This window comes from Podarcis cretensis (genome assembly GCF_951804945.1).
Source record: "Podarcis cretensis genome assembly, chromosome: 2".
NCBI lineage: Eukaryota > Metazoa > Chordata > Lepidosauria > Squamata > Lacertidae > Podarcis > Podarcis cretensis.
In genome coordinates, this window is record NC_137171.1 from 21067758 (window position 1) to 21081698 (window position 13941).

General features: G+C 45.2%; 1 protein-coding gene across 2 annotated transcripts in view; it reads right to left on the bottom strand.

Moving 5' to 3' along the window:
* Positions 1–1563: 1563 nt before the first annotated feature.
* SPATS2 (spermatogenesis associated serine rich 2) overlaps positions 1564–13941 on the bottom strand; it is a 52106-nt gene continuing 39728 nt past the window's right edge. For both annotated transcript variants that reach the window (XM_079965495.1, XM_079965496.1), the window contains exons 8-13: positions 12028–12163; positions 8873–8931; positions 7306–7415; positions 5079–5181; positions 4041–4246; positions 1564–2751 (exon numbers count right to left, since the gene is read on the bottom strand). In XM_079965495.1, the coding sequence (XP_079821621.1) occupies positions 2440–2751; positions 4041–4246; positions 5079–5181; positions 7306–7415; positions 8873–8931; positions 12028–12163 (926 nt within the window). In that variant the 3' untranslated portion in view covers positions 1564–2439. The remainder of the gene's footprint in view (positions 2752–4040; positions 4247–5078; positions 5182–7305; positions 7416–8872; positions 8932–12027; positions 12164–13941) is intronic.

Consider the following 13941-nt stretch of genomic DNA (forward strand, 5'->3'; position numbering starts at 1 on the left):
GCTGAGGAAAACACCTTTCTCACTGTATCTTCCTAATAAATGAGTCAGTGGATCTCTTTTACTTTCAAATGCGTGGCTTATATAAGGCAGGGGACAACTAAAAGGCTTCACTGGGAAAATCAGGATAAGCTCACTTGCTCTAAGACCTGTAAAACATGAATTTTCTGCTGCTGAATTCTAGGAGGTCACCTGCTCTTAGCTCCCCCTCTCCCCTTACAAGTTGAACACTGTACTAGGAGAAAGGATTAAAAAAAAAAAAGCTAAAAAATGAATCACATTTTGAGATGGCATGAAGCTGCAAGCAGGATTTGGATGCAGAGCTTGGATTCCTTGATAGCACCGTTGGCACTTAGATCCATTGGTGAACACCAGCAAAAAGAAGCAGTACTGCGTACTCAAGGATATGGAAAACAAACATGCATCCTATTCTAACCACTACACACTTTCGAGCCAACAGAACTGTATCATGTTTGCAATGGTTAATCCTGCAACCTAGATTAGTAGCTTTGTCCCTTCAGATGTTGCTGAACTACAACTTCCATCAGCCCTAGCTAGCGATGCCAATGCCACTGGCTGAGAGTTGTAGTTCGCCAACATCTGGAGGGACAAAGATTCCCTACATCTGTTGCCTATGTTCCAACACCCACTTGAATCTTCTCAAACCAGTAGCTGAGGTGTGCTTGATTAAGCTTCCAAGACAGAAAGTGAATGTGCTCTAAGCAATGAAAGATGAAAACACACGCTGCCCTCACTCATTTCTCACTACTACCCATGCCTCTAATGTACTTGATTCGCTTTGGTGTGTTTGAATATCCTTTTCACTGTTGTAAACACTTCGGTCTGCAACCAGGTAGATGTTGTTGCCCTCCGGTTGACTGGCAGGTTTGAGAATTTTGTTGATGTAATAGTGATGCTTTTCTAAATGAACTGCTTTGCCATTTATTGCCCCCATCCTATTCTAACCTACACAGTTCTGTGCTTCTGGAACACACCACAATTTATTAATGCTTGTCCTATGAGAACAATTCTTTAGAAATTTTAATTTGATAATAAGAGTAGGGAAGTAATGGCTAAGAGCTCAATCTCTTAGCCAGAAAGTCCCTAGTTCAAATTTCTCTTCTGTTATAAAACTCAGCGGTTGCCCTCAGACAAGTTACCATTTTTCAACAGTCTTCTATTTTGGGTATGAAGCTAAATACATCACATGGTCATAATGGTTTACCAAGATGTGCTTTGAACACTTTTGACAGCATTTTTTTACCTTCCGAAAGCCTCTTATTTTTCTTCTGCTATTTCCCTTTGGCCTGCAAAGCCAAGCCTGAAGTCAAGACTAAGCTGTTTGTATTATCCATCGGGTGTCTCAAATAAATTTTCCATTTTGTATTACTGGTCACAGCTGCACCGAGAACTTAAGATTACACAAGCTAGCCAGAACTATACCAGTTCCACTTGCTAAACGCTTTAGAAATTAGATTTGACATACTCTGAACTCATCTGATCAGCCCACATCACCACAAACTCTCTTTAATTACAAGAAATAACAGCACAAACTAGAGACTCGCCGTCTTTTAAACATGTACGTCATTTTTATTTATACAAGGATAGAGAAAGACCGTAGCAATTTTTATTGGAACTTGCAATCACCTAGGATTAGCACTGCTAATTAAATTGCTAGCAATTTAGTTTAGGATCAGACGATGGGATCGTGACCGGGAGCAAATTAAACCTCCCATCCCTCACCAAACATTAAAAGTAGGGGACATCTAAATGTATGCATGACGTACAGTCAAAATGATGCTTCTCTCAGGAGGACTGGACCTCTCCATTCTCTAGTGAGAGAGAGATACAAGCCCAGTTTTCCCAAATGTAGTATTTAGATAAGATGTAAAAAGAAAATAACCATCCCAGCAGTCTCTCTTAATGGCTCCTCCCATTAGGATCACTCATCTTGGTCTCACAATTCACAGCAATTTGTCTCATTGCCAGCATGAAGAGTTTTTGCTGTTAGGAGTAAGGCCTGGCTAGCAGCATTCGGGGAGGGTGAGGGGTGAGCAAAAGCTTTTGGGCTGGGGTTCTTGGAAGACATCCCCCCTTTTTTATTTTTTGCTTCTAGGGCTGAAAGTCTGCCCATGTTTAAGGACGGCACCAGAATAAGAGGAGCCAGAGAGTGCAAAGGAGGTGGCAGCAGTGAGGTATGCCAAGGCCATGCCTGGAGATCATGTGTGCATTTTCCACTAAAGCCTGACCCATGTCACGTGGCAGAAAGCAAGGGCAGGAGAAGCGCTAGGGAGCCGCTTTTCCCAGAAAGGAATGATTAAAGGAAGAGAAAAGTGGCAAAGGGGGCAGCAAGTGTAAACGTTCCTTTGTTAATATCTCTAGCTAGGTGTGTCCTACAATCTCGTCATCCAGTTTTGGGAAGTGGCAGAGAGTTCGTGCTCTTCAGGAATTGGCCGCCTCATATTGGCTTGACCTAGGTTTCCGCTGCGGCAGAGCCTTGGCTTCTTTGCTGAGTGTGCCCGAATGGGACTGTGCAGTTGGGGCTGGCACACCAGGCTCAGCACCAGTTCCATTGGTTCCTGTGGAGTAAGTCTGGCTGAGGCTGTTTGCGTTTCCAGGAGGTGGCCGGGACCTGGAGTTGGACTGGTACCAAGGCCCGCTTCGGTACCGATTTGAATTGGGGTGTGGGGGCCCATTTTGGCGTTGCACTTGGGCCCTGTAACCTTGACCAGATCTTCTATTACCCTGGAAACCCTAAAACGGAAAGAAAGGGAGGATTACTGTGAGCAATAGCTATGGAAGCCGGCAGGTTTTGCCACATTCAGCAAAGAGCCAAAACACACAATCACCAAGGATATTCCGCCACTAAATCAGTATAACAAGAATGTCTTGCCAGGCTCCTGTTTTAGGAGTGGTTCAAAAAGGACAGTGCCCACTCCCACATCTATTAACAGAGTTAGAGCATTTAGACAACTAGGGTCAAGCTAATTTTTCAAAAAAATATATTAGTGATGACAAGCACATCTTTAAACCTGCAAGGCATCACTTGAGCATATTTGTACAATATATAAAAAAATGGAAGAGAGCATTTTATATTGGATACACTTTCTAGTTACAGTGGTACCTCGGGTTACATACGCTTCAGGTTACAGACACCGCTAACCCAGAAATAATACCTTGGGTTAAGAACTTTGCTTCAGGATAAGAATAGAAATCGTGCGCCGGCGTGGCAGCAGCAGGAGGCCCAATTAGCTAAAGAGGTGCTTCAGGTTAAGAACAGTTTCAGGTTAAGAACGGACCTCCGGAACGAATTAAGTACGAAACCAGAGGTACCACTGTACTAACAGATTTTCATTCTATTTTCAGGGAATATGGATTTAAGCATATTTTTAAATTTTTGTGCAAATGGACACAATAAAGGCAAGCCTCTTCCGATCAGTCCAGCATACAGGAAAAAGGTTGCCCATGGGAAATTAAGATGACGACTTCCACATGCCCCTGCCTATTCAGTGGTTCCTAAACTTTCCCCCCACAGACCACTTGAAAACCACTGAGGGTCTTGGTGGACCACCTTAAGGCCTTTTGTAGCAATTGCAATGCAGCTAGATGCTGTATGATTGTTAATTGTATTTTTTCAGATATACCACAGACCATCCCAATGAAATTTGGCAACCACGGTGGGGGGAACCCCTGCACCACAGCACAACTGCCTTGTTTATTCACAGCCATGAGGAAGCATAGTTCCCTCTACTCCTGGCCTGCTAAAAAGCCGTTTAGGGTGCATGAATGCATGCAGAAAAAGAGTGGAAGACACACAGAGCCATAGCCCTTTCTGGGCCACAAGGAGCCCAGGGCTTTGGTAGTCTGGCCTTTTGTGGTAGCCTCCATGTTGCAAGGCTGGCAGCGAATGCAAAGCTGAGATATAAACAAGAGGGGCTGCAGCCACTCGTTCTTACACTACAAGCAAAGGCCATTCAAAGCAATGTACTCATGGTCCACCCACATGCCAGTTGCAACCACAACAGGCAACATTAATCCATTACCTCACGGTAGGGCTGATATGGACGGCTTGTTGCATTTGCAGCGGCTTCTGAAGGGGGTGGTGGTTTCTTATTGGTCGTCGTAAGGCTCGGAGCAGAAACAGAGGCACATACTGTGCTTGCGGCACTGGGCTCATCTGGGCTGCTCACAGACGTGGCAATAGAGCTGCACCGTGACCTGGTGGAGTAGCTGTTCTTTGGGTGCGAAACTGAAATCAGAACACAAGGCAAGCTCTTAGGAAGAGGCTGTCGTAATCTGAATCCCCTGCACACATCTTCTATAACAGAGTCAAAGGAGAATTTACCTCCTCTTGACAACAATGAGAGATAAAGTGCTGCATAGTCAAAGGTGATGTGTTACATGGGGGGGGGGGGTCTTCTCTCTCTATTCCTGCAGCACCCTTGTGGTAATATTACAAACTTTTCCCAATAGGGAACTCAAGTGGTGGTCAGCCACAGGACTGTAGCCAAAATGCAGCAATTCTTGCATAAATCCCAAGGTTTGCAGTTTTCCCCCCTTTAAAAGATAAACACCTTAAAGTGGCAAAAATTACGCATTGTCCAATAGGGACTGAATTTAGCCACTGAATGTAGAGTAACAATTGGAAAAGGAGCGATACATCAAGAGGAAAGGAGTGAGGGGAAGGGTTGAATGGCTACGTGGGGTTAATTCTAAAATAGGAGCCCACCTCCTTTTAGGAGGGAGAATGAACTGCAACATTTCGTTGCAGCCCCCACCTGTTTCCACTTCATTAGTACAACCATCAGAGCTCTGAAGCAGATGACCTCCCAAGGACAAAAGACAGATGAATGGCAGAACAGAAGTTTGAATTTGAAATGTCCAAATCCCCAATAAAGCCTTACTTAGCAATTCCCCCTTCCTCTGCACAGACAATGCTGAATTTGGTGTCACAGCAAAACATGGCATTGTCACACCTTTAGGGTACCATAAAATTATTTCTTTTTATAATAGCTTTGGAAATGAGAGGAAGAACTTATCTATACTACACACACACACACACACACACAGGGTTGGCTCACCTTGTCCAAAAGATTCAATGCTCCTCTTGAGTGCATCTAGGTCACAAGTGAAACGAGCCACCCTTCCAAGATCTTCATCATATTTGCGCTCACTAACAAAGTGCTAAAGAGGAAAATGCCGGCATGTTAAGGTTCCATTAATGATGTTGTTAAGTATGTTCAGGGTTTGAGCCAAGCTGAGGCCCCGATGCCAAGAGATCTGCCAAGGCATAGCTTGCCAGAGTGTGTCCAAGGTACATGCTACCTTCCGGATTCACCAACACAGCTGCAGAAAACTAAGCCCTCCAATTGCAAGGAGATCCCATTTATCTGCAAGCATTTTCAAAACATTCATTCCAGTGTCATTAATGTAAGGTTACCAGATTTTTTTCAATGAACACTTTTCAACTTCAATGGATTTGTATGGGGACTGATTTGTAAAACCAGGGACTGTCCCCGGGAAACGGGGATGTCTGGTAACCTTACATTAATGGTAATTTACATGAGATGAAAATTATGCATGGTCTTTACTGGTGGAACAGTGTGTCTGAGCTCAGTAGGATGTTTATGCAACTTTGTTCTGCCCTCTGGTGGTAGAAAAAAAGAGAGCATTTATTGGAGCTATGTGTTTGAAGTAAGCATGCTTGATGCTCCATGATCAGATAGATTATTCTACTTTTTAGAAAACAAAAGTGAGAACAAACGTAAAGAGACAGCACAGACAAAGGTTTCTGCTTGGTAGCTGAGAGGTTCCTGTCTAGACTGGAATTTCTCTCTAAATGAGATGCTGAACACCAGTGAAGTGCAAATGTTTGTCAGGAAAAAGGGGGATGCAATGTTTTGAAATGCATTATGCAAACAAATGAACTTACATACATTTATTTAATCTGAGCACTTTATCTTGGTTTTCTTTAGAAATAAAAAAAGATCAGAATGAGAACGTTTAATGAAACCTTAGCTTTGACTAGATGGCCACCGATTGGGGATATTGTAGCAGTGGATTTCCTGCATTGGCAGAAGTCTGGAATACCTTGGAGGTTCTTTCTATTATTCAGATGGAGGAAAAAGTTAGAACTTCAGACACCCTTGGAAACACACCTGTGCAGAGCTGGTTCCGAAGACTATCAGTAAGAAGAGATTCCTTATGAAGAATGTGTTCTTTCAAAGGTTCTTTCGCTACCAAGGTGAACATCGGCACAATTCCAGCAACACGTTTCAAGAGGATACCAAGTCTCCCCTCCCCCCCCGCTCTCTGTGCAACCTTTTCAGACCCAGGACATGTATTTTGGGGCCCAATTTTTAATCTTTTACCATATATATGCATGGTGGTAGTGCTCCTGTTGCAACCCACCTTGAATCAGGCCACGACCGTCCTAGTGGTGCAGCGATAAAACCGCTAGCACATCAGCAAAGCTATGCAAGGCCTGGTATGGTTTTAAATTGGGTGGGCAACCATGTGCTGAAATGCCTGCCTGCGAGGAAGGGGGTTGGACTAGATGACTCTCGGGGTCCCTTCCGACTCTACAACTGTATGATTCCGTGACCCACTAGTTGGAAGACCAGTGCCTAGCCCAGTCTTCTCAACCCTGACCCTATCAATGTCAAACATTCTCCAGTGACTCTTTGCAGCTCAGGTATGAAAGAGCACTCCTTAACACAAAATGGTACGATAGACTGAGCCTGGGCCACTCACTTTTTCCCTCCTAAAAAGTAAGGGGAAATGTGTGTGCGTCTTATGGAGTGAATGCAGGCTGCACAGCTATCACAGAAGCCAGAACAGCAAGAGGGATCGCTGCTTTCGCTGCATAGCGATCCCTCCTGCTATTCTGGCTTCTGCGATTCAGAATATTTTTTTTCTTGTTTTCCTCCTCCAAAAACTAGGTGCGTCTTATGGTCTGGTGTGTCTTATAGAGCGAAAAATACAGTAAATTCAGCTACAATTCTCCTGTAACAGGAGGATACCAGGGAATTAAGCTATGGCCAGTGGCGTAGCGTGGGGGGTGCAGGGGGGGCTGGCCGCACCGGGCACAACATCTGCGGGTTAGGGTGCGCAAATCCACGGGTTAGGGGGCGCAAATTACTTGCCTTGCGCCGGGTGCTGACAACCCACGCTATGCCACTGGCTATGGCTACATGGTTACTATTTCTGACTCTACTTTGCTCTGACTTCTACATCAGCTGTTTAGTCCACAATCATGATTAATGGTAAGAATAGGGCTAGCATAGCACACAGAAGTCCAAGGTTCACCTTTATATCAGCTCTAAGCTCTACCAACTGCTCCTCGGACATTCGGACTGCCACATCAGTCATCCTCTTCAGCGCCTCTGCCTTCTTTTGCCGGCTGCTTAGGATGTCCACTGAAATGTAAAGGAATGCAGACCAAGCGGTTATGATGCCCAAGGCAGTTACATAACCAGCTCAGTGATACTAATCACTGGCTCACTGATATTAGCAGCTCATTGCAAGCAGCAAATTAATGAACAAAACTGAAACCTACATTGAAGCAGATGCTGAAAACGCCGACTGTACGTAGCCCCAAAAGGCCAGCTCTAGGGAGGAGGAGTTCAATAGTTATGAGGAATCCACCTAGAAGGCTTCCACACACTCTGCCCTAATTGGACTAATTGCATTTGTTAAACTGGAGCTTTCAGGACTAAACATGATGCAATATTGGAGATCTACGGATAGGATCAAATGCTAATAGCGCTAATAATAATAATAGCAACTGTGTGCAATCTTGCTTGAACGTGAAATGCCAAGGGTTGGGAGTGGTGTTAACCCTTTCCCCCCAGGATTGATTTCCTGCTAAATAGTTACCTCACTGAAGCTGCTACTTTTCCGATGGGGGGGGGGGATGCAAAAGGTACGATATATGCGCCTGTCTTTGACATTATAATGGGACACAGGGAGGAAGCAATTTCTTTGGTATGTTATGCCTAGCCATTTAGTTCTTTAAAATAAGACCCATGCACCCAGATGACACAACTGTTGATGGAGCTATTGAGGTGTTCCTGAAGTCTTCTTATAGACAAGCCTTATTGAATTAAGTTTCATAATCAAGTTCTCACACCAAAAATGAGACTCCAGTGGGTAGCCTGCCCATTGTCTGTGCCCTAGCCCTTGTTCGGCCTGTTGCTCAGTGTAATGGTTCTAGGGGGTTGCTCATGCGTAAGTTGCTTCCACTCTTGGCTTGGTTGCCTGGTTGAACCCTTTCTGTCTAGACAGCCCTTCACTTCATGGCTGTCTCAGTCGCTGACAGAATCCGTCAGTGGGCGTTTCTTAAACTTCTTCCAGCAAAAAAGTTCTTTGACGCCAAGTCTCCTCCTACTCTCCCTGCGTGGAAGTCTTCTACGCAGGGAGGGTGTGGGCAGCGGAGTACCCATGCTCTCCCCACTAGTCTCCGTTGAAGAGTCTTGGAGGCTTTTTTCCGATTCCCCCATCTGCCCCCCTTCTCTCCTGGTGTTACGTTGATTTCCTTCCCCAGCAGCTGGGCTGCCTCTCCCCCTGCTGGGACCCTCTCCGGCATCGCTCTGGAGCCTTCCCTCCGCCTCTGGTGGCAGTTCCCTGACACTCCAGGTTAGTTACAGCAGTGGAAACTGCAGTTTTGCCCATACCTGCAAGACTTTGGTATTTGTACTCAGAATTCACTCATTTAATGCCATTTTTGCCTATGAGATAATGGATTTTATATTTGGAAGGGACATGGAAGGGACATGGAGAGAAGGTCTGGCTCACTGTTTGTTTTTAAGTCACTGCATTTCCATACAAAAATGCTATTAACACAATTTCTTTAAAAACAAAACAAAATACTTACTTGCTTCTGCTTTCACTTTGTCCATTTCACCTAGAAGGGCTACTTCTCGATCCATGAGACTAGAAAAAAAGGAGGATAAAAGATAGAGGTGAGAGGGGCAAACCTTTTACACTCATAGCCTGTATATTGTCAGACTGTGGACAAAAAACAAGTCTGCTATAAACCCTATGCAGAAAGAACAGGGACAAGAGGCATGTGAATTGTTCATGCTGTTCAGTGAGCTTGAATGGATCAGTACCAGTATAAAGAATGAGCCAACAGATGGCAGCAGAAAACTGCAAGCCCTTTCCAGAATTTGTGACATAACTTTATTGAGTGCACAGAAACACGGCACGAACAATCAATTCACTGCCTGGAAATCAGAAGAACCTTGACTTTGAGGTTTAAGCTCTGATTCTTCAGAATTTTCTACAGTTCTAAAGGTAAAGGGACCCCTGACCATTAGGTCCAGTCGTGACCGACTCTGGGGTTGCGGCGCTCATCTCACTTTATTGGCCGAGGGAGCCGGCATACAGCTTCCGGGTCATGTGGCCAGCATGACTAAGCCACTTCTGGCGAACCAGAACAGCGCACGGAAACGCCGTTTACCTTCCCGCCAGAGCAGTACCTATTTATCTACTTGCACTTTGACGTGCTTTCAAACTGCTAGGTTGGCAGGAGCAGGGACCGAACAACGGGAGCTCACCCCGTCGCGGAGATTCGAACCACCGACTTTCTGATCGGCAAGTCCTAGGCTCTGTGGTTTAACCCACAGCGCCACCTGCGTCCCTTTTCTACAGTTCTAGGTGGCCTTAATTTGCTGCAAATGCTGTTGCCCACATAATCTGAAATGGCACCTCAAAGGACCACACACACAGCCTAAGGCAACTGTGTCTGCCACAGGAAGGCTGGTTCTCTGGAGGGAAATCTATTGAAAGAAAGCTTAGCATTGTGTTCTGTTCTCGTTCCACTGCTTGGTATGTCTTACAGAAAACAATATGACAATATAACATCTTTTTAAAACCAACTGCAACTCCTGTGGTGTTAAGGAATAATTCTGCTGTGTCAACCATCACAGCATCTAAAATTCTTCCAAAACCGGTTGCTCCTGTGACACCCTTCCTGCTTTACATACTGACATGAATTGGTTTCCTCAGAAATGGACAGAAAAGCATTTCATTTGTCTGCACTGACTTCAACCCGTGCAACAGTTGTTCCTTGAAACCCACAGGGAATGTGGAAGAGATTCTTTCTAGCAGACCCGTCACTGCGTTTTAAGGAAAAGGCAAATAATCTTGGCTATAATGTAGAGCCAAACTGACCCCAGGCTCAGTGTTTTATCAGTCCTGTGTACAAAAGCCTCCCTGCAGGAACCTTCTCTACTTGACATTTATTGAAGGAGGTTCCCCTGGCTTGCTTCCAAACAGGCACTATATATCCCTGTGTCACGGAACTGAACTTCCTGGTTTCTGCTGATTCCACCCTCACCCTTCCCATAGCAACTGGGACACACAGACTTATCTGAGCCAGGCTGCTGAACCACACTCGGGTCTTTGACCTTTCTGAACGTGACGCAAGTGTGAGTCAAAGAGCAAAGAATTAATTGTTACAAGAGGAGGACTTTTTAAGCTAGCAAAACTAGAGCTCTCATTTTGCAGAGATTATAACCCACAGAAAGGGGCACTGATGGGTGAAAATAATGCTTGACCAATTAATTATTATTATTTATTAAATTTGTATACCGCACTATAAATGTAAAAGTAAAGGGCCCCTGGACGGTTAAGTCCAGTCAAAGGCGACTATGGGTTGTGGCGCTCATCTCACTTTCAGGCCAAGGGAGCCGGCGTTTGTCCACAGACAACTTTCCGGGTCATGTGGCCAGCATGACTAAACTGCTTCTGGCGCAATGGAACGCCGTGACGGAAACTAGAGCACACGGAAATACAGTTTACCTTCCCGCTGCAGTGGTACTTATTTATCTACTTGCACTGGTGTGCTTTCGAACTGCTAGGTTGGCAGAAGGTGGGACAGAGCAATGGGAGCTCATCCCGTTGCGGGGATTCGAACCGCCGACCTTTCGATCGGCAAGCCCAAGAGGCTCAGTGGTTTAGACCACAGTGCAGGTCTCAGGGCGATTACATCATAAAATCACAATGTAAAAACACAAAATACAGAATCAAAACAAAAACAACCCAATAACTCCCTCCCCCCAACACATTTTAAAAGGGCATTGGATGCCAATCAGCCAAAGGCCTAGTCAAAGAGGAACATTTTCCCCTGGCACTTAAAGGTGTATAATGAACTTCCCTGGGGTGAGCATTCCACAGATGGGGAACCACTACAGAAATGTACTAATACTATGGGCAAAACTCAGTAACTGCCTCAGTCACTTTTCTCCTCTGGAAGAGCCCACTCACCCGAGAGACAGGAAGTAAGTGCATGTGAATTTTGAGCATTGGAAAGCACTTGAGTTGAAAAAGGAAACTGGAAAGAGTGTCACTGTTCCAACTTTTTCCTTCAGCAATGTGTGCTTTTCAAGGAAGACAGAGGTGACTGCCCTCGCCACCTTTTGACCAAGGGGCTCAGATGTTTTGTCATCTGACCAGGGGAAGACTTCAAGAGCACCACTGAGCCCATGGGTGCCCCACTGGCAACACCTGAATTAAATATCTATTCCTTCAGAATTTACTTATGCTTCACCACGTCAGAGTGCACAATTGCAACAAGGGCCTCACAGGGGATTTTTAAACCTGGAACCATTGGCATACAGATGAGGGGCTTCACGTCTTCAGCTCTTCCCTCAAAAGGGGGCTTTCCTTGCAGTTGTGGGCATTTCAAGACATGCATAGTTCAGCGGCTTCAAGGAACAATGGGAGGAGATTGTGACTGCCTTTAATGCAGAACTGTCATATGATGTTTCAGGGTCCAATAGCTTGGATTGGTAGCCAGGTTTGTAACATGAAGACCACCACCAGCTTCAGTTACTGGTGGCAGCCTTTCCAAACAACCACCATCAATGAGAAGATACACTTGATCATGTACACTACCTACATGACTACCTTACGAGTGACAGGCCCCAAGGAAAACACTCGTAAAAGTAAAGTGGTTGCCTTTTTCCAAGACATGTTAAACTTATTTATATCTGAATAATTCAGCCTCTACAGGTGTTAGCATACCAGCTCTGAAGTTCTGCAAAGGCCTGTTTCATTTTCTTAATGGAGGCATCCATTTCTTCTTTAACTACAACACGATACCGAGCCAGTGACACAGTGCACCGTTGGAGGTCTTTCACCGATTTTTCAATATTAGAACCTGCCGGGGGAAAAGAAACACACAAAGCCATCTAGTATTAGTCCATCCAAGTTTTCCAAATTGCTATAAAAGCAGAGGTGACGAACTGGATCCGCCTGAAGGCCCAATCCAGAACTGGCCAATCCTCCATGAAGCATTTTTGACAGGTGCATGGGACCGCCTACCAGTAAATCCCTTGAAGCTAGGCAATTCAACTTCAAAAGGAAGATATGGGCGCACACTCTAAGGGGTGCTCTTCCTCACTTCCTTCACATGAATTAAGCCATGGCTGCAAAGGTTCCTGGTAAAAGCGGGGCTTGCATCCAGCACAAAGTTTAAATTCAGCAGCAAATGTAAGCCCTGCCTTCAGTAGAATCAACTCAGGAGTTCCCAATCAAAGTTCCTAGGTGAGACTCATCCTAGTGGGGCTTACAATCAGCACTGAAATTAATGCAAAGTCAACTACTGACTAATTGCCATGAAGTACCCATTTGTTTTTTTAAAAAAAACAGATTACCAGATTGACCAGAAGATGATACCTTGACTTCAAGAATACGTCAGATGCACTGGACTGTTTGCACATGTGGGGCATCTAATTATGAATTAAATTTCAGAGTTTTAACTTTGAGAAGGCGTTTCCCCCTAGTAGACTCAAATCTGTACAAGAGTAGGTAAAGGTAATGGGACCCCTGACCATTAGGTCCAGTCATGACCGACTCTGGGGTTGCGGTGCTCATCTCGCTTTATTGACCGAGGGAGCCGGTGTACAGCTTCCAGGTCATGTGGCCAGCATGACTAAGCCGCTTCTGGCGAACCAGAGCAGCGCACGGAAACGCCGTTTACCTTCCCGCTGGAGCGGTACCTATTTATCTACTAACACTTTGACGTGCTTTTGAACTGCTAGGTTGGCAGGAGCAGGGACCGAGCAACGGGAGATCACCCTGTCGCGGGGATTCGAACCGCCAACCTTCTGATCAAGCAAGTCCTAGGCTCTGTGGTTTAACCCACAGCACCACCCGCATCCCTTGTACAAGAGTAGTTTCTTCTAAAAGAAAAGATGAAAGACTCAAGAGAGAGCAATAAAGGTTATAGACACTCTGCCTCATCTCTCCAGCAGAGCACATCTCCATGCTTATTTCCATCACCAAGGCATGCTGAAGTGTTCACCCCCTGCTAAGCTAAACTGCCAGTTGCTTGTTATAGCCCTTGTTACTGCGAGAAGGTGAACCATTGATGCTGGGAGCCGGATGTTCATCTCTCCCCAAAGTTAGGGATAATCAAGGTCTTGGAGGTCCTTGCTGCCGGCAGGTAGAGACAGGAACAGAGGAGACTAAAGGAAGGAATGGTAAGAAACTGCCGCTTCTCATTAACCACCAGGTTTCTTTGAGATACTGGCTCGTGTCATGGGAAAAATGTACACGATCTTGAAAAGTTTCCAGTAAGGAACATCGTGAAAAAATATGGGATAGTACAAATTCTAAATGATATGAACAGTGGGCAACGACTGAGCAGGAAAACCAACTAATTAAAGGATTTCAGTTAACCAACTCTGTGTCTTAGTTTTATAGCAGCTGGAGGAAAGGCAGTTAACAGACAGGGTGTCATCTATAGCCTGCTCAACAATGATGCAACATTCCTATTAAAGCGCTCATAATCCTCCCACCACTAGGCAATTTAATTAAATTCAATTTCAGCAGACTGTCTGCCTAATGCGCTCTGCAAATGAAGCCCCGGCTTACCTAACACATTCTCTACCTTACAAGAGGTCTCTGCAGCCCAAATGGAAGCAGAGCTGGAAT